The sequence below is a fragment of the Salmo salar genome, chromosome 09 (assembly GCF_965601325.2).
Source record: "Salmo salar chromosome 09, fSalSal1, whole genome shotgun sequence".
Classification (NCBI taxonomy): Eukaryota; Metazoa; Chordata; class Actinopteri; order Salmoniformes; family Salmonidae; genus Salmo; species Salmo salar.
Genome location: NC_138299.1, coordinates 107412551 through 107435756, shown reverse-complemented (window position 1 = coordinate 107435756; position 23206 = coordinate 107412551). Strand labels below are relative to the sequence as shown.

Genomic DNA, 23206 nt, shown 5'->3' with positions numbered 1-23206 from the left:
AGACCTGTCTGAAACAGTTAAGTCATGTGGAGTAGAGACATTACATCTCTGGTCTTCATACATTACATCTCTGGTCTTCATCCATTACATCTCTGGTCTTCATAAATTACATCTCTGGTCTTCATACATTACATCTCTGGTCTTCAGACATTACATCTCTGGTCTTCCTACATTACATCTCTGGTCTTCCTACATTACATCTCTGGTCTTCATTCATAAATCCAGTCCATTCTCTGAACACCCCTCCTCCTCACTCTACAGTGACCTAATCATGAGATGTTGTACTAACAGATCAGACTCACATACTGTAATTTAAAGTTTGGACTCTTCCCATATCGCGATCATAATGAAAAAAATAACAGATGTGAGACATGACTAAAGAAGATATATTGCCTTTTTTATTTTCATATTTTTGTACAAATAAACAAAAGAAGCTTACTCTGTATAAAGATATAAATCTGAACTGTGGTCGATATAAAATACTTTGGCTTTGGTTTTGACATACTACTGCCACCCAGTGTTTGGTTAGAGAACTGCAGGTACAGACGGCTCAGTCCAGTATGTACCGGTAGGCCATAGAGAGGGGAAGGAGTATACTACAATATACTCCCAACACTTGTGGCTAGCAAGACTGGAATCCACAATTAATATTGCTAATTTCTTGAAAAATAGTGAAGCAGCAATATTCAGTTAGGATTCCAAACTGTTAGAACCCACTGTAGTCAATCACAGGTTGGAGGGGGAGGAGCTAGCCCACTGTGGTGATGATAATGATGACATCACAGGTTAGAGGGGGAGGGGCTAGCCCACTGTGATGATGATAATGATGACATCACAGGTTAGAGGGGGAGGGGCTAGCCCACTGTGATGATGATAATGATGACATCACAGGTTAGAGGGGGAGGGGCTAGCCCACTGTGATGATGATAATGATGACATCACAGGTTGGAGGGGGAGGGGCTAGCCCACTGTGGTGATGATAATGATGACATCACAGGTTAGAGGGGGAGGAGCTAGCCCAATGAGATTATGATAATGATGACATCACATGTTAGAGGGGGAGGAGCTAGCCCAATGAGATGATGATAATGATGACATCACAGGTTAGAGGAGGAGGGGCTAGCCCACTGAGATGATGATAATGATGACATCACAGGTTGGAGGGGAAGGGGCTAGCCCACTGTGATGATGATAATGATGACATCACAGATTAGAAGTGGAGGGGCTAGCCCACTGAGATGATGACATCACAGGTTGGAGGATGCGAGGCAGCCTGTATCATCAGGGGAGGAGAAGAAGTCCAGGACCCTGCCCTCCTCTGACAGCTGACCGTACTCGTTGTTGTAAAAGGTCTGGCCAGAGAGCTGGGAGAGGAAGGCTGGTCGGTGTCTGGAACTAACGGAGATACCGCTGGACTCTACCACCACCAGGCGCTCTGTACTACTGGGGGGAGAAGGGAGGAGAGGAGCGGAGGTGGGAGAGGAGGGGAGAAGGTGGGCGAGGAGGGGAGAGGGGAGGATGTGGGCGGGAGTGGAGAGGAGAGGAGAGGAGGGGAGAGGGGGGGAGGTGGGAAGAGGGGAGGGGAGGGGAGACAGCTCTTAGGACGATATGCTTTTGTTATTTTCTGACCAGTTTTTTAAAAACATTTTCAAAAAACAGACAGGACCCACACAGACAGATAGGCGCCTTGTCATTTTAAGGGCATGATGTTATTGGTGTGTTAAACATACTTGGCTCCTCTGTGTTCGTGTTGGATCATGTCAAACTCCTCTGACGCCAGAACCATCCCACTGTCTGTCTGGTTGTCCTGGGGAGAGAACACAGCAGTCCATCAGCATCACATTCAATAACGACAAGTCAAGGGCTTTGGAGACTAGCTTAACATGTTGACCTGTTTAGATAACTAGAGACTAGCTTAACATGTTGACCTGTTTAGATAACTAGAGACCAGCTTAACGTGTTGATCTGTTTAGATAACTGGAGACCAGCTTAACATGTTGACCTGTTTAGATAACTGGAGACCAGCTTAACGTGTTGATCTGTTTAGATAACTGGAGACCAGCTTAACATGTTGACCTGTTTAGGCTAGCAGCTGAACACTGTTGAGGCTGGCAACAGGTCAACATGTTAAGCTAGTCTCCAGTTTCCAGCCTAAACAGGTCAACATGTGATAAAGGAATTTATATGTTTAAAGTAATGACTAAAGAATTCCACCCTGAAATGTATCAGACTATGTGAAATGTATCAGAATTATAAGACTATGTGAAATGTATTAGAATTATAAGACTATAATCCAATAATGTATGTGTGAGACAAGTTAAGGGTGAGAAATGGATGGTTGAGAAAACAAAGGACAATTGAACTACACATGACCTGGTTGTAACTATGAAAACTGGTACCAGGAAAGAGGGCCTTTCCAAGGCCCCTCTAATCTGGGGAGGAGAGATACGGCTAGAAACTGCCAGGCGGGTAGAAAAGTGATAAACTGTGTGTGTGTGTGTGTGTGTGTGTGTGTGTGTGTGTGTGTGTGTGTGTGTGTGTGTGTGTGTGTGTGTGTGTGTGCACGCAGGTGGGGTGAGAGTTATAAAATGACTGTGTATGCGTTTTTGACTTCAGAGCTCTCGTGAATAAACTACAACAAACCTTTTGCAGAATCTGAGACTTTGCCTAATTATTAAACCCAGGGTCTTACAAACCTCGGGGAAATAGTCAAAGCTTAAATGATTGTTTAGTTATCATCATTGGGATTGAAAATTCTCGTGACAGCATGTTAAGCTGGTCTCCAGTTATCTAAACAGGTCAACACGTTAAGCTAGTCTCCAGTTATCTAAACAGGTCAACACGTTAAGCTAGTCTTCAGTTGCCTTAACAGATCAACACGTTAAGCTGGTCTCCAGTTGCCTAAACAGACCAGCTTAACATGTTGACCTGTTTAGATAACTGGAGACCAGCTTAACGTGTTGATCTGTTAAGGCAACTGAAGACCAGCTTAATGGGGCTAGGGGGCAGTATTTTCACGGCCGGATAAAAAACGTACCCGATTTAAACTGGTTACTACTCTTGTGTGATTATTTCTGGCTGGGTACTCTCCTAACATAATCTAAAGTTTTGCTTTCGCTGTAAAGCCTTTTTGAAATTGGACAATGTGGTTGGATTAACGAGAGTCTTATCTTTCAAATGGTGTAAAATAGTCATATGTTTGAGAAATTGAAGTTATAGCATTTTTAAGGTTTTTGTATTTCGTGCCACTCGATTCCACTGGCTGTTGATTAGGTGGGACGATTTCGTCCCACATACCCGAGAGAGTTAACATGTTGACCTGTTTAGATAACTGGAGACCAGCTTGGATCGCTAAGCAACAGACAGTTATTAGACAGGACAGCCTCTCAGGAGAGATTTTACTAAATGTCACCAACTGTTTGACATTTGGCGTTTGAATAGAGCAATGGAGAGATGAAGAGATAGAGAGGGATGAAGAGATAGAGGGATGGAGAGTTGAAGAGATACAATGATAGAGGGAGGAAGAGATGCAATGATGGAGAGATGGAGGGATACAATGATAGAGGGATGGAGAGATACAATGATGGAGAGACAATGATAGAGGGATGGAGAGATACAATGATGGAGAGACAATGATAGAGGGATGGAGAGATACAATGATGGAGAGACAATGATAGAGGGATGGAGAGATACAATGATGGAGAGACAATGATAGAGGGATGGAGAGATACAATGATGGAGGGATGAAGAGATGAAGAGATACAATGATGGAGAGACAACGTTAGAGGGATGGAGAGATGAAGAGATACAATGATGGAGAGACAACGATAGAGGGATGGAGAGATGAAGAGATACAATGATGGAGAGACAACGATAGAGGGATGGAGAGATGAAGAGATACAATGATGGAGAGACAATGATAGAGGGATGGAGAGACAATGATGGAGAGACAATGATACAGGGATGGAGAGACACAATGATGGAGAGACAATGATAGAGAGATGGAGAGATACAATGATGGAGAGACAATGATAGAGGGATGGAGAGATACAATGATGGAGAGACAATGATAGAGGGATGAGAGATACAATGATGGAGAGACAATGATAGAGGGATGGAGAGATACAATGATGGAGAGACAATGATAGAGGGATGGAGAGATACAATGATGGAGAGACAATGATAGAGGGATGGAGAGATACAATGATGGAGAGATGGAGCGATACAACGATAGAGGGATGAGAGATGACAAAATACTGTACAAGGATAGAGGGAGAAGAGATACAACGATGAAGAGATACAATGATAGAGGGATGAAGAGATACGACAGAGAGATGGAGAGATGAAGAGATACAACAATAGAGGGATGGAGAGATGAAGAGATACAATGATGGAGAGATTTAGAGAGACAACGACGGAGAGATGGAGAGATGAAGAGATACAATGATAGAGAGATGAAGAGATACAACGACAGAGAGATGGAGAGATACAACGACATAGATGAAAAGATGATAAGATGCAATGATGAAGAGATTGAGAGAGACAACAACGGAGAGATGGAGAGATGAAGAGATACAATGATAGAGAGATGGAGAGATACAACGACAGAAAGATGGAGAGAACGATAGAGAGATGGAGAGATGGAGAGATACAACGATAGAGAGATGAAGAGAGAGTGCAGGAGAGACAGATCTTACTCCGTTGTTGTGGGTTTTATACCAGGTCGTTTCCATTGGTAGCTCCTCAAATGTCTTGACTCTGGGTTGGTATGATGACAGCTTCGATGGCCCCACGAACACACAGCCCGCGAAGGGCACACAGTTATAATACCTGCCAAACACACACACACACACATTACCCCTATGTTATGTATACCTGTTGAGTGAGGACCTCAGAGGACCCCAGGAAGAGTAGCTGTTGAGTGAGGACCCCAGAGGACCCCAGGAAGAGTAGCTGTTGAGTGAGGACCCCAGAGGACCCCAGAGGACCCCAGGAAGAGTAGCTGTTGAGTGAGGACCCCAGAGGACCCCAGGAAGAGTAGCTGTTGAGTGAGGACCCCAGAGGACCCCAGGAAGAGTAGCTGTTGAATGAGGACCCCAGAGGACCCCAGGAAGAGTAGCTGTTGAGTGAGGACCTCAGAGGACCCCAGGAAGAGTAGCTGTTGAGTGAGGACCCCAGAGGACCCCAGGAAGAGTAGCTGATGCTAAAGTAACAGCTAACGGGGATGGGAAAATATTAGAAAATGACAACATAAAACTAAATGAATCTCCATTTCCACTGTCTTCACTGCTACTCATGGAGTGCTTAGGGGCCTAGGGTTGCCAGTTTCCTAGCCTTTTAACCAGAGACTGATTTTGACCTGGGGATACCTGCAGGCGAGGTGCCCGGTAATGCATTTACACTGAAGTTCCTACTGCTCTATCAATGTGATTAGTGGTTACATCAGAAACGTGCCAGGGAGAAAAGAATATGTGAGGTCTGCCTGGAGAAGTCAGCAGCAGTAGTAGTAGTAGTAGTAGTGGTAGGGGTAGTAGTGGTAATAGTAGTAGTGGTAGTAGAAGCGGTAGCGGTAGTAGTAGAAGTAGCTGTAGTGGTAGTAGTAGTAGTAGCTGTAGTGGTAGTAGTAGTAGCTGTAGTGGTAGTAGTAGTAGCTGTAGTGGTAGTAGTAGTAGCAGTAGTAGTAGCTGTAGCTGTAGTAGTAGCAGTAGTAGTAGTAGTAGTAGTAGCTGTAGTGGTAGCAGTGGTAGAAGAAGTGGTAGTGGTAGTAGTAGTAGTAGTAGTAGTAGTAGTAGTAGTAGTAGTAGTAGTAGTGGCAGTAGTAGTAGTAGTAGTGGTAGTAGTAGTGGTAGTAGCAGTGGTAGTAGTAGTGGTAGTAGTAGTGGTAGTGGTGGTAGTAATAGTGGTAGTGGTTGTAGTAGTAGTAATTGTAGTAGTGGTAGTGGTAGTAGTAATTGTAGTAGTGGTAGTGGTAGTAGAAGTAGTGGAAGTAGTGGTAGTGGTAGTGGTAGTAGTGGTAGTAGAAGTAGAAGTAATGGTAGTGGTAGAGGTAGTGGTAGTGGTAGTAGTAGTGGTAGTGGTAGAAGTAGAAGTAGTGGTAGTGGTAGTAGTAGTAGTAGTAGTAGTGGTAGTAGTGGTAGTAGTGGTAGTGGTAGTAGTAGTAGTGGTAGTGGTAGTAGTAGTAGAAGTAGTGGTAGTGGTAGTAGTAGTGGTAGTGGTAGTAGTAGTGGTAGTGGTAGTGGTATTGTGGTTGTAGTAGTAGTAGTAGTGGTAGTGGTAGTGGTAGTTGTGGTAGTAATAGTGGTAGTGGTAGTAGTAGTAGTAGTAGTAAGTGTAGTAGTAGTAGTAGTAGTAGTGGTAGAAGACATTAGTAGTGGTAGTAGTAGTAGTAGTAGCAGTAGTAGTAGTAGTAGTATTAGGAGAAGTCGTAGTGGTAGTGGTAGTGGTAGTAGTAGTAGAAGTCGTAGTGGTAGTAGTAATAGCAGTAGTAGTAGAAGTCGTAGTGGTAGTAGTAGTGGTAGTGGTAGTGGTAGTAGTAGTAGTGGTAGTGGTAGTAGTGGTGGTAGTGGTAGTAGTGGTAGTAAGAGTGGTAGTAGTAGTAGTAGTAGTACTAGTAGTGGTAGTAGTAGTAGTGGTAGTAGTAGTAGTGGTAGTAGTGGCAGTAGTAGTAGTAGTGGTAGTAGTATTGGTAGGGGTAGTAGGTGTAGTGGCTGTCGTCGTGGAAGTAGTCATAGCGTAATAGGATTGTACCTAATGGGGAGGCTGTGACAGGCCAGTCTCAGCTCCTCCTGTGAAGCGGGTCGTGATGAGGCCTGAGAGAACCCGTCTTCCTCAGAGCTCTGGGACGGATTCAGGGGGATGTAGTCCTTACCATCCTACGGAGTATAATATCAGTCCTTACCGTCCTACAGAAAATAATATCAGTCCTTAACATCCTACATAATATAATATCAGTCAATCCTTACCATCCTACAGAATATAATATCAGTCCTTACCATCCAACAGAATATAATATCAGTCAGTCCTTACCATCCAACGGAATATAATATCAGTCCTTACCGTCCTACAGAAAATAATATCAGTCCTTAACATCCTACATAATATAATATCAGTCAATCCTTACCATCCTACAGAATATAATATCAGTCATTACCGTCCTACAGAATATAATATCAGTTAGTCCTTACCATCCTACATAATATAATATCAGTCCTTACCATCCTACAGAATATAATATCAGTCCTTACCATCCTACAGAATATAATATCAGTCCTTACCATCCTAAAGAATATGATATCAGTCCTTACCATCCTACAGAATATAATATCAGTTAGACCTTACAATCCTACAGAATATAATATCAGTTAGTCCTTATCATCATAAAGAATATAATAACAGTTAATCCTTATCATCCTACAGAATATAATATCAGTCTTTAACATCCTACAGCATATAATATCAGTTAGACCTTACAATCCTACAGAATATAATATCAGTTAGTCCTTACCATCCTACAGAATATAATATCAGTCCTTACCATCATACATAATATAATATCAGTCATCCTTACCATCCTACAGAATATAATATCAGTCATTACCGTCCTACAGAATATAATATCAGTTAGTCCTTATCATCCTACAGAATATAATATCAGTTAATCCTTATCATCCTACAGAATATAATATCAGTCCTTACCATCCTACAGAATATAATATCAGTCCTTACCATACTACAGAATATAATATCAGTCCTTACCATCCTACAGAATATAATATCAGTCCTTACCATCCTACAGAATATAATATCAGTCAATCCTTACCATCCTACAGAATATAATAACAGTCCTTACCATCCTACATAATATAATATCAGTCAATCCTTACCATCCTACAGAATATAATATCAGTCATTACCGTCCTACAGAATATAATATCAGTTAGTCCTTACCATCCTACATAATATAATATCAGTCCTTACCATCCTACAGAATATAATATCAGTCCTTACCATCCTACAGAATATAATATCAGTTAGACTTTACAATCCTACAGAATATAATATCTGTTAGTCCTTATCATCCTACCGAATATAATATCAGTTAATCCTTATCATCCTACAGAATATAATATCAGTCCTTACCATCCTACAGAATATAATATCAGTCCTTACCATCCTACAGAATATAATATCAGTCCGTACCATCCCACAGAATATAATATCAGTTAGACCTTACAATCCTACAGAATATAATATCAGTCCTTACCATGCTACATAATATAATATCAGTCAATCCTTACCATCCTACAGAATATAATATCAGTCAATCCTTACCATCCTACAGAATATAATATCAGTCATTACCGTCCTACAGAATATAATATCAGTTAGTCCTTACCATCCTACAGAATATAATATCAGTCCTTACCATCCTACAGAATATAATATCAGTCCTTACCATCCTACAGAATATAATATCAGTCCTTACCATCCTACAGAATATAATATCAGTCCTTACCATCCTACAGAATATAATAATAGTCCTTACCATCCTACAGAATATAATATCCGTTAGACCTTACAATCCTACAGAATATAATATCAGTTAGTCCTTATCATCCTACAGAATATAATATCAGTTAGTCCTGATCATCCTACAGAATACAATATCAGTCATTACCATCCTACAGAATATATTATCAGTCCTTACCATCCTACAGCATATAATATCAGTTAGTCCTTACCGTCCTACAGAATATAATATCAGTTAGTCCTTACCGTCCTACAGAATATAATATCAGTTAGTCCTTACCATCCTACAGAATATAATATCAGTCCTTACCATCCTACAGAATATAATATCAGTCAGTCCTTACCATCCTACGGAATATAATATCAGTCCTTACCGTCCTACAGAAAATAATATCAGTCCTTAACATCCTACATAATATAATATCAGTCCTTACAATCCTACATAATATAATATCAGTCAGTCCTTACCATCCTACATAATATAATATCAGTCAGTCCTTACCATCCTACAGAATATAATATCAGTCATTACTGTCCTACAGAATATAATATCAGTTAGTCCTTACCATCCTACAGAATATAATATCAGTCCTTACCATCCTACAGAATATAATATCAGTCCTTACCATCCTACAGAATATAATATCAGTCCTTACCGTCCTACAGAATATGATATCAGTCCTTACCATCCTACAGAATATAATATCAGTTAGACCTTACAATCCTACAGAATATAATATCAGTTAGTCCTTATCATCATAAAGAATATAATAACAGTTAATCCTTATCATCCTACAGAATATAATATCAGTCTTTAACATCCTACAGCATATAATATCAGTTAGACCTTACAATCCTACAGAATATAATATCAGTTAGTCCTTACCATCCTACAGAATATAATATCAGTCCTTACCATCATACATAATATAATATCAGTCATCCTTACCATCCTACAGAATATAATATCAGTCATTACCGTCCTACAGAATATAATATCAGTTAGTCCTTATCATCCTACAGAATATAATATCAGTTAATCCTTATCATCCTACAGAATATAATATCAGTCCTTACCATCCTACAGAATATAATATCAGTCCTTACCATACTACAGAATATAATATCAGTCCTTACCATCCTACAGAATATAATATCAGTCCTTACCATCCTACAGAATATAATATCAGTCAATCCTTACCATCCTACAGAATATAATAACAGTCCTTACCATCCTACATAATATAATATCAGTCAATCCTTACCATCCTACAGAATATAATATCAGTCATTACCGTCCTACAGAATATAATATCAGTTAGTCCTTACCGTCCTACAGAATATAATATCAGTTAGTCCTTACCGTCCTACAGAATATAATATCAGTCCTTACCATCCTACAGAATATAATATCAGTCCTTACCATCCTACAGAATATAATATCAGTCAGTCCTTACCATCCTACGGAATATAATATCAGTCCTTACCGTCCTACAGAAAATAATATCAGTCCTTAACATCCTACATAATATAATATCAGTCCTTACAATCCTACATAATATAATATCAGTCAGTCCTTACCATCCTACATAATATAATATCAGTCAGTCCTTACCATCCTACAGAATATAATATCAGTCATTACTGTCCTACAGAATATAATATCAGTTAGTCCTTACCATCCTACAGAATATAATATCAGTCCTTACCATCCTACAGAATATAATATCAGTCCTTACCATCCTACAGAATATAATATCAGTCCTTACCATCCTAAAGAATATAATATCAGTCCTTACCATCCTACAGAATATAATATCAGTTAGACCTTACAATCCTACAGAATATAATATCAGTTAGTCCTTATCATCCTAGAGAATATAATATCAGTTAGTCCTTACCATCCTACAGAATATAATATCAGTCCTTACCATCATACATAATATAATATCAGTCAAACCTTACCATCCTACAGAATATAATATCAGTCATTACCGTCCTACAGAATATAATATCAGTTAGTCCTTATCATCCTACAGAATATAATATCAGTTAATCCTTATCATCCTACAGAATATAATATCAGTCCTTACCATCCTACAGAATATAATATCAGTCCTTACCATACTACAGAATATAATATCAGTCCTTACCATCCTACAGAATATTATATCAGTTAGACCTTACAACCCTACAGAATATAATATCAGTCAATCCTTACCATCGTACAGAATATAATATCAGTCCTTACCATCCTACATAATATAATATCAGTCAACCCTTACCATCCTACAGAATATAATATCAGTCATTACCGTCCTACAGAATATAATATCAGTTAGTCCTTACCATCCTACATAATATAATATCAGTCCTTACCATCCTACAGAATATAATATCAGTCCTTACCATCCTACAGAATATAATATCAGTTAGACTTTACAATCCTACAGAATATAATATCTGTCAGTCCTTATCATCCTACCGAATATAATATCAGTCAAATCTTACCATCGTACAGAATATAATATCAGTCCTTACCATCCTACATAATATAATATCAGTCAACCATTACCATCCTACAGAATATAATATCAGTCATTACCGTCCTACAGAATATAATATCAGTTAGTCCTTACCATCCTACATAATATAATATCAGTCCTTACCATCCTACAGAATATAATATCAGTCCTTACCATCCTACAGAATATAATATCAGTTAGACTTTACAATCCTACAGAATATAATATCTGTCAGTCCTTATCATCCTACCGAATATAATATCAGTTAATCCTTATCATCCTACAGAATATAATATCAGTCCTTACCATCCTACAGAATATAATATCAGTCCTTACCATCCTACAGAATATAATATCAGTCCTTACCATCCTACAGAATATAATATCAGTTAGACCTTACAATCCTACAGAATATAATATCAGTCAATCCTTACCATCCTACAGAATATAATATCAGTCCTTACCATCCTACATAATATAATATCAGTCAATCCTTACCATCCTACAGAATATAATATCAGTCATTACTGTCCTACAGAATATAATATCAGTTAGTCCTTACCATCCTACAGAATATAATATCAGTCCTTACCATCCTACAGAATATAATATCAGTCCTTACCATCCTACAGAATATAATATCAGTCCTTACCATCCTACATAATATAATAATAGTCCTTACCATCCTACAGAATATAATATCAGTTAGACCTTACAATCCTACAGAATATAATATCAGTTAGTCCTTATCATCCTACAGAATATAATATCAGTTAGTCCTTATCATCCTACAGAATATAATATCAGTCCTTACCATCCTACAGAATATATTATCAGTCCTTACCATCCTACAGCATATAATATCAGTTAGTCCTTACCGTCCTACAGAATATAATATCAGTTAGTCCTTACCGTCCTACAGAATATAATATCAGTCCTTACCATCCTACATAATATAATATCAGTCCTTACCATCCTACAGAATATAATGAGTTAGTCCTTACCATCCTACAGAATATATCAGTCCTTACTATCCTACAGAGTATAGTGTCAGTTAGTCTTTACCATCCTACAGAATATAATATCAATTAGTCCTTACCATCCTACAGAATATAATATCAGTCCTTACCATCCTACAGAATATAATATCAATTCTTACCATCCTACAGAATATAATATCAGTCCATACCATTCTACAGAATATAATATCAATCCTTAACATCCTACAGAATATAATATCAGTCCTTACCATCCTACAGAATATAATATCAGTCCTTACCATCCTATAGACTATAATATCAGTCAGTCCTTACTATCCTATAGAATAGAAATTCAGTCCTTACCATCCTACAGAATATAATATCAGTCCTTACCATCCTACAGAATATAATATCAGTCATTACCGTCCTACAGAATATAATATCAGTTAGTCCTTACCATCCTACATAATATAATATCAGTCCTTACCATCCTACAGAATATAATATCAGTCCTTACCATCCTACAGAATATAATATCAGTCCTTACCATCCTAAAGAATATAATATCAGTACTTACCATCCTACAGAATATAATATCAGTTAGACCTTACAATCCTACAGAATATAATATCAGTTAGTCCTTATCATCCTACAGAATATAATATCAGTTAATCCTTATCATCCTACAGAATATAATATCAGTCCTTAACATCCTACAGCATATAATATCAGTTAGACGTTACAATCCTACAGAATATAATATCAGTTAGTCCTTACCATCCTACAGAATATAATATCAGTCCTTACCATCATACATAATATAATATCAGTCAATCCTTACCATCCTACAGAATATAATATCAGTCATTACCGTCCTACAGAATATAATATCAGTTAGTCCTTATCATCCTACAGAATATAATATCAGTTAATCCTTATCATCCTACAGAATATAATATCAGTCCTTACCATACTACAGAATATAATATCAGTCCTTACCATCCTACAGAATATAATATCAGTCCTTACCATCCTACAGAATATAATATCAGTCAATCCTTACCATCCTACAGAATATAATATCAGTCCTTACCATCCTACATAATATAATATCAGTCAATCCTTACCATCCTACAGAATATAATATCAGTCATTACCGTCCTACAGAATATAATATCAGTTAGTCCTTACCATCCTACATAATATAATATCAGTCCTTACCATCCTACAGAATATAATATCAGTCCTTACCATCCTACAGAATATAATATCAGTTAGACTTTACAATCCTACAGAATATAATATCTGTTAGTCCTTATCATCCTACCGAATATAATATCAGTTAATCCTTATCATCCTACAGAATATAATATCAGTCCTTACCATCCTACAGAATATAATATCAGTCCGTACCATCCCACAGAATATAATATCAGTTAGACCTTACAATCCTACAGAATATAATATAAGTCAATCCTTACCATCCTACAGAATATAATATCAGTCCTTACCATGCTACATAATATAATATCAGTCAATCCTTACCATCCTACAGAATATAATATCAGTCATTACCGTCCTACAGAATATAATATCAGTTAGTCCTTACCATCCTACAGAATATAATATCAGTCCTTACCATCCTACAGAATATAATATCAGTCCTTACCATCCTACAGAATATCATGTCCTTACCATCCTACAGAATATAATATCAGTCCTTACCATCCTACAGAATATAATAATAGTCCTTACCATCCTACAGAATATAATATCAGTTAGACCTTACAATCCTACAGAATATAATATCAGTTAGTCCTTATCATCCTACAGAATATAATATCAGTTAGTCCTGATCATCCTACACAATACAATATCAGTCATTACCATCCTACAGAATATATTATCAGTCCTTACCATCCTACAGCATATAATATCAGTTAGTCCTTACCGTCCTACAGAATATAATATCAGTTAGTCCTTACCGTCCTACAGAATATAATATCAGTCCTTACCATCCTACAGAATATAATATCAGTCCTTACCATCCTACAGAATATAATATCAGTCAGTCCTTACCATCCTACAGAATATAATATCAGTCCTTAACGTCCTACAGAAAATAATATCAGTCCTTAACATCCTACATAATATAATATCAGTCCTTACAATCCTACATAATATAATAGCAGTCAGTCCTTACCATCCTACATAATATAATATCAGTCAGTCCTTACCATCCTCCAGAATAGAATATCAGTCATTACTGTCCTACAGAATATAATATCAGTTAGTCCTTACCATCCTACAGAATATAATATCAGTCCTTACCATCCTACAGAATATAATATCAGTCCTTACCATCCTACAGAATATAATATCAGTCCGTACCATCCCACAGAATATAATATCAGTTAGACCTTACAATCCTACAGAATATAATATAAGTCAATCCTTACCATCCTACAGAATATAATATCAGTCCTTACCATGCTACATAATATAATATCAGTCAATCCTTACCATCCTACAGAATATAATATCAGTCATTACCGTCCTACAGAATATAATATCAGTTAGTCCTTACCATCCTACAGAATATAATATCAGTCCTTACCATCCTACAGAATATAATATCAGTCCTTACCATCCTACAGAATATCATGTCCTTACCATCCTACAGAATATAATATCAGTCCTTACCATCCTACAGAATATAATAATAGTCCTTACCATCCTACAGAATATAATATCAGTTAGACCTTACAATCCTACAGAATATAATATCAGTTAGTCCTTATCATCCTACAGAATATAATATCAGTTAGTCCTGATCATCCTACAGAATCCAATATCAGTCATTACCATCCTACAGAATATATTATCAGTCCTTACCATCCTACAGCATATAATATCAGTTAGTCCTTACCGTCCTACAGAATATAATATCAGTTAGTCCTTACCGTCCTACAGAATATAATATCAGTCCTTACCATCCTACAGAATATAATATCAGTCCTTACCATCCTACAGAATATAATATCAGTCAGTCCTTACCATCCTACAGAATATAATATCAGTCCTTAACGTCCTACAGAAAATAATATCAGTCCTTAACATCCTACATAATATAATATCAGTCCTTACAATCCTACATAATATAATAGCAGTCAGTCCTTACCATCCTACATAATATAATATCAGTCAGTCCTTAACATCCTCCAGAATAGAATATCAGTCATTACTGTCCTACAGAATATAATATCAGTTAGTCCTTACCATCCTACAGAATATAATATCAGTCCTTACCATCCTACAGAATATAATATCAGTCCTTACCATCCTACAGAATATAATATCAGTCCTTACCATCCTAAAGAATATAATATCAGTCCTTAACATCCTACAGAATATAATATCAGTTAGACCTTACAATCCTACAGAATATAATATCAGTTAGTCCTTATCATCCTACAGAATATAATATCAGTTAATCCTTATCATCCTACAGAATATAATATCAGTCCTTACCATCCTACAGAATATAATATCAGTTAGACCTTACAATCCTACAGAATATAATATCAGTTAGTCCTTACCATCCTACAGAATATAATATCAGTCCTTACCATCATACATAATATAATATCAGTCAATCCTTACCATCCTACAGAATATAATATCAGTCATTACCGTCCTACAGAATATAATATCAGTTAGTCCTTATCATCCTACAGAATATAATATCAGTTAATCCTTATCATCCTACAGAATATAATATCAGTCCTTACCATCCTACAGAATATAATATCAGTCCTTACCATACTACAGAATATAATATCAGTCCTTACCATCCTACAGAATATAATATCAGTTAGACCTTACAATCCTACAGAATATAATATCAGTCAATCCTTATCATCGTACAGAATATAATATCAGTCCTTACCATCCTACATAATATAATATCAGTCAACCCTTACCATCCTACAGAATATAATATCAGTCATTACCGTCCTACAGAATATAATATCAGTTAGTCCTTACCATCCTACATAATATAATATCAGTCCTTACCATCCTACAGAATATAATATCAGTCCTTACCATCCTACAGAATATAATATCAGTTAGACTTTACAATCCTACAGAATATAATATCTGTCAGTCCTTATCATCCTACCGAATATAATATCAGTTAATCCTTATCATCCTACAGAATATAATATCAGTCAATCCTTACCATCGTACAGAATATAATATCAGTCCTTACCATCCTACATAATATAATATCAGTCAACCCTTACCATCCTACAGAATATAATATCAGTCATTACCGTCCTACAGAATATAATATCAGTTAGTCCTTACCATCCTACATAATATAATATCGGTCCTTACCATCCTACAGAATATAATATCAGTCCTTACCATCCTACAGAATATAATATCAGTTAGACTTTACAATCCTACAGAATATAATATCTGTCAGTCCTTATCATCCTACCGAATATAATATCAGTTAATCCTTATCATCCTACAGAATATAATATCAGTCCTTACCATCCTACAGAATATAATATCAGTCCTTACCATCCTACAGAATATAATATCAGTCCTTACCATCCTACAGAATATAATATCAGTTAGACCTTACAATCCTACAGAATATAATATCAGTCAATCCTTACCATCCTACAGAATATAATATCAGTCCTTACCATCCTACATAATATAATATCAGTCAATCCTTACCATCCTACAGAATATAATATCAGTCATTACCGTCCTACAGAATATAATATCAGTTAGTCCTTACCATCCTACAGAATATAATATCAGTCCTTACCATCCTACAGAATATAATATCAGTCCTTACCATCCTACAGAATATAATATCAGTCCTTACCATCCTACAGAATATAATATCAGTCCTTACCATCCTACAGAATATAATAATAGTCCTTACCATCCTACAGAATATAATATCAGTTAGACCTTACAATCCTACAGAATATAATATCAGTTAGTCCTTATCATCCTAGAGAATATAATATCAGTTAGTCCTTATCATCCTACAGAATATAATATCAGTCCTTACCATCCTACAGAATATATTATCAGTCCTTACCATCCTACAGCATATAATATCAGTTAGTCCTTACCGTCCTACAGAATATATTATCAGTTAGTCCTTATCGTCCTACAGAATATAATATCAGTCCTTATCATCCTACAGAATATAATATCAGTCCTTACCATACTACAGAATATAATATCAGTCCTTACCATCCTACAGAATATAATATCAGTCCTTACCATCCTACAGAATATAATATCAGTCAATCCTTACCATCCTACAGAATATAATATCAGTCCTTACCATCCTACATAATATAATATCAGTCAATCCTTACCATCCTACAGAATATAATATCAGTCATTACCGTCCTACAGAATATAATATCAGTTAGTCCTTACCATCCTACATAATATAATATCAGTCCTTACCATCCTACAGAATATAATATCAGTCCTTACCATCCTACAGAATATAATATCAGTTAGACTTTACAATCCTACAGAATATAATATCTGTTAGTCCTTATCATCCTACCGAATATAATATCAGTTAATCCTTATCATCCTACAGAATATAATATCAGTCCTTACCATCCTACAGAATATAATATCAGTCCTTACCATCCTACAGAATATAATATCAGTCCTTACCATCCTACAGAATATAATATCAGTTAGACCTTACAATCCTACAGAATATAATATCTGTTAGTCCTTATCATCCTACCGAATATAATATCAGTTAATCCTTATCATCCTACAGAATATAATATCAGTCCTTACCATCCTACAGAATATAATATCAGTCCTTACCATCCTACAGAATATAATATCAGTCCGTACCATCCCACAGAATATAATATCAGTTAGACCTTACAATCCTACAGAATATAATATCAGTCAATCCTTACCATCCTACAGAATATAATATCAGTCCTTACCATGCTACATAATATAATATCAGTCAATCCTTACCATCCTACAGAATATAATATAAGTCATTACCGTCCTACAGAATATAATATCAGTTAGTCCTTACCATCCTACAGAATATAATATCAGTCCTTACCATCCTACAGAATATAATATCAGTCCTTACCATCCTACAGAATATCATGTCCTTACCATCCTACAGAATATAATATCAGTCCTTACCATCCTACAGAATATAATAATAGTCCTTACCATCCTACAGAATATAATATCAGTTAGACCTTACAATCCTACAGTTTATAATATCAGTTAGTCCTTATCATCCTACAGAATATAATATCAGTTAGTCCTGATCATCCTACAGAATACAATATCAGTCATTACCATCCTACAGAATATAATATCAGTCATTACCGTCCTACAGAATATAATATCAGTTAGTCCTTACCATCCTACAGAATATAATATCAGTCCTTACCATCCTACAGAATATAATATCAGTCCTTACCATCCTACAGAATATCATGTCCTTACCATCCTACTTAATATAATATCAGTCCTTACCATCCTACAGAATATAATAATAGTCCTTACCATCCTACAGAATATAATATCAGTTAGACCTTACAATCCTACAGAATATAATATCAGTTAGTCCTTATCATCCTACAGAATATAATATCAGTTAGTCCTGATCATCCTACAGAATACAATATCAGTCATTACCATCCTACAGAATATATTATCAGTCCTTACCATCCTACAGCATATAATATCAGTTATTCCTTACCGTCCTACAGAATATAATATCAGTTAGTCCTTACCGTCCTACAGAATATAATATCAGTCCTTACCATCCTACAGAATATAATATCAGTCAGTCCTTACCATCCTACATAATATAATATCAGTCCTTACCATCCTACATAATATAATATCAGTCAGTCCTTACCATCCTCCAGAATAGAATATCAGTCATTACTGTCCTACAGAATATAAGATCAGTTAGTCCTTACCATCCTACGGAATATAATATCAGTCCTTACCATCCTACAGAATATAATATCAGTCCTTACCATCCTACAGAATATAATATCAGTCCTTACCATCCTAAAGAATATAATATCAGTCCTTAACATCCTACAGAATATAATATCAGTTAGACCTTACAATCCTACAGAATATAATATCAGTTAGTCCTTATCATCCTACAGAATATAATATCAGTCCTTACCATCCTACAGAATATAATATCAGTTAGACCTTACAATCCTACAGAATATAATATCAGTTAGTCCTTACCATCCTACAGAATATAATATCAGTCCTTACCATCATACATAATATAATATCAGTCAATCCTTACCATCCTACAGAATATAATATCAGTCATTACCGTCCTACAGAATATAATATCAGTTAGTCCTTATCATCCTACAGAATATAATATCAGTTAATCCTTATCATCCTACAGAATATAATATCAGTCCTTACCATCCTACAGAATATAATATCAGTCCTTACCATACTACAGAATATAATATCAGTCCTTACCATCCTACCGAATATAATATCAGTTAGACCTTACAATCCTACAGAATATAATATCAGTCAATCCTTACCATCGTACAGAATATAATATCAGTCCTTACCATCTTACATAATATAATATCAGTCAACCCTTACCATCCTACAGAATATAATATCAGTCATTACCGTCCTACAGAATATAATATCAGTTAGTCCTTACCATCCTACATAATATAATATCAGTCCTTACCATCCTACAGAATATAATATCAGTCCTTACCATCCTACAGAATATAATATCAGTTAGACTTTACAATCCTACAGAATATAATATCTGTCAGTCCTTATCATCCTACCGAATATAATATCAGTTAATCCTTATCATCCTACAGAATATAATATCAGTCAATCCTTACCATCGTACAGAATATAATATCAGTCCTTACCATCCTACATAATATAATATCAGTCAACCCTTACCATCCTACAGAATATAATATCAGTCATTACCATCCTACAGAATATAATATCAGTCATTACCGTCCTACAGAATATAATATCAGTTAGTCCTTACCATCCTACATAATATAATATCAGTCCTTACCATCCTACAGAATATAATATCAGTCCTTACCATCCTACAGAATATAATATCTGTCAGTCCTTATCATCCTACCGAATATAATATCAGTTAATCCTTATCATCCTACAGAATATAATATCAGTCCTTACCATCCTACAGAATATAATATCAGTCCTTACCATCCTACAGAATATAATATCAGTCCTTACCATCCTACAGAATATAATATCAGTTAGACCTTACAATCCTACAGAATATAATATCAGTCAATCCTTACCATCCTACAGAATATAATATCAGTCCTTACCATCCTACATAATATAATATCAGTCAATCCTTACCATCCTACAGAATATAATATCAGTCATTACCGTCCTACAGAATATAATATCAGTCATTACCGTCCTACAGAATATAATATCAGTTAGTCCTTACCATCCTACAGAATATAATATCAGTCCTTACCATCCTACAGAATATAATATCAGTCCTTACCATCCTACAGAATATAATATCAGTCCTTACCATCCTACAGAATATAATATCAGTCCTTACCATCCTACAGAATATAATAATAGTCCTTACCATCCTACAGAATATAATATCAGTTAGACCTTACAATCCTACAGAATATAATATCAGTTAGTCCTTATCATCCTACAGAATATAATATCAGTTAGTCCTTATCATCCTACAGAATATAATATCAGTCCTTACCATCCTACAGAATATATTATCAGTCCTTACCATCCTACAGCATATAATATCAGTTAGTCCTTACCGTCCTACAGAATATAATATCAGTTAGTCCTTATCGTCCTACAGAATATAATATCAGTCCTTACCATCCTACATAATATAATATCAGTCCTTACCATCCTACAGAATATAATGAGTTAATCCTTACCATCCTACAGAATATATCAGTCCTTACTATCCTACAGAGTATAGTGTCAGTTAGTCTTTACCATCCTACAGAATATAATATCAGTTAGTCCTTACCATCCTACAGAATATAATATCAGTCCTTACCATCCTACAGAATATAATATCAATTCTTACCATCCTACAGAATATAATATCAGTCCATACCATTCTACAGAATATAATATCAATTCTTAACATCCTACAGAATATAATATCAGTCCTTACCATCCTACAGAATATAATATCAGTCCTTACCATCCTATAGAATATAATATCAGTCAGTCCTTACTATCCTATAGAATAGAAATTCAGTCCTTACCATCCTACAGAATATAATATCAGTCCTTACCATCCTACAGAATATAATATCAGTTAGACCTTACAATCCTACAGAATATAATATCAGTTAGTCCTTATCATCCTACAGAATATAATATCAGTTAGTCCTTATCATCCTACAGAATATAATATCAGTCCTTACCATCCTACAGAATACAATATCAGTCCTTACCATCCTACATAATATAATATCAGTCAGTCCTTACCATCCTAGAGAATATAATATCAGTCCTTACCATCCTACAGAATATAATATCAGTCAGTCCTTACCATCCTACAGAATAAAATATCAGTTAGTCCTTACTTTCCTACATAATATAATATCAGTCAGTCCTTACCGTCCTACAGAATATAATATCAGTCCTTGCCGTCCTACAGAATATAATATCAGTCCTTACCGTCCTACAGAATATAATATCAGTCCTTACCGTCCTACAGAATATAATATCAGTCCATACCATCCTAAAGAATATAATATCAGTTAGTCCTTACCATCCTACAGAATATAATATCAGTTAGTCCTTATCATCCTACAGAATATAATATCAGTTAGTCCTTATCATCCTACAGAATATAATATCAGTTAGTCCTTATCATCCTACAGAATATAATGTCAGTCCTTACCATCCTACAGAATATATTATCAATCCTTACCATCCTACAGCATATAATATCAGTTAGTCCTTACCGTCCTACAGAATATAATATCAGTCCTTACCATCCTACAGAACGGGAAATACAGACATGTAACACACATATCTTGCTTAAGCAAAAGGCACAAGAGGGTGTGGTATATTGCCAATATACCACGGGTAAGGGCTCTTCTTACGCGCGACGCAACGCGGAGTGCCTGGATACAGCCTTTAGCCGTGGTATATTGGTCATATACCCCAAACCCCCGAGGTGCTTTGCTATTATAAACTGGTTACCACCGTAATTAGAGCAGTAAAATAAATGTTTTGTCATACAGACGGTCTGTTATACCACAGCTGTCAGACAATCAGCATTCAGGGCTCGAACCACCCAGTTTATAATGTCTGATATACTATGGCTTTCAGTCAATCAGCAGCCAGGACTCAAACTCCCTGGTTTATAATGTCTGATATACCACGGCTGTCAGTCAATCAGCATCCAGGACTCAAACTCCCCGGTTTATAATGTCTGATATACCACGGCTGTCAGTCAATCAGCATCCAGGACTCAAACTCCCCGGTTTATAATGTCTGATATACCACGGCTGTCAGTCAATCAGCATCCAGGACTCAAACTCCCCGGTTTATAATGCCTGATATACCACGGCTGTCAGTCAATCAGCATCCAGGACTGAAACTCCCAAGTTTATAATCCATTTAAAAGAATACAGAACTATACATGGGCTCGTTCCATTTCTGTATGTGACCCCCATTCTTCCAGAAATGACCACTAGTACTTCAGTGTTGACAGATCAGACATGACTGGATAGGTTAAAACCTCTCAGTGTCTTACTGGTAGGCTGTTGTCTTGTAGTAGGTCTCCCAGGATATCTACCAGGGCTTGGAAGGTAGGTCTCTCCCGGGGCTCGCCCTGCCAGCAGGCCAGCATTATACCATAGCTATTAAGAGAGAGACACAGACACACAGCAACATGAAAAAGCAAAGAGATATCCTACAGGCCAGCAGGATCCCATAACTACCAGTAGAGATATCCTACAGGCCAGCAGGATCCCATAACTACCAGCAGAGATGTACTACAGGCCAGCAGGATCCCATAACGACCAGTAGAGATATCCTACAGGCCAG

At 36.2% G+C, this 23206-nt stretch overlaps 1 protein-coding gene across 1 annotated transcript in view; it reads right to left on the bottom strand.

Annotated features, from left to right (window-relative positions):
* Window positions 1-376: 376 nt before the first annotated feature.
* flt4 (fms related receptor tyrosine kinase 4) overlaps window positions 377-23206 on the bottom strand; it is a 723665-nt gene continuing 700835 nt past the window's right edge. Inside the window, exons 27-31 of the mRNA XM_082956115.1 lie at window positions 22914-23019; window positions 6748-6872; window positions 4698-4830; window positions 1731-1807; window positions 377-1443 (exon numbers count right to left, since the gene is read on the bottom strand). Of these exons, the coding sequence (XP_082812241.1) occupies window positions 1248-1443; window positions 1731-1807; window positions 4698-4830; window positions 6748-6872; window positions 22914-23019 (637 nt within the window). The 3' untranslated portion in view covers window positions 377-1247. The remainder of the gene's footprint in view (window positions 1444-1730; window positions 1808-4697; window positions 4831-6747; window positions 6873-22913; window positions 23020-23206) is intronic.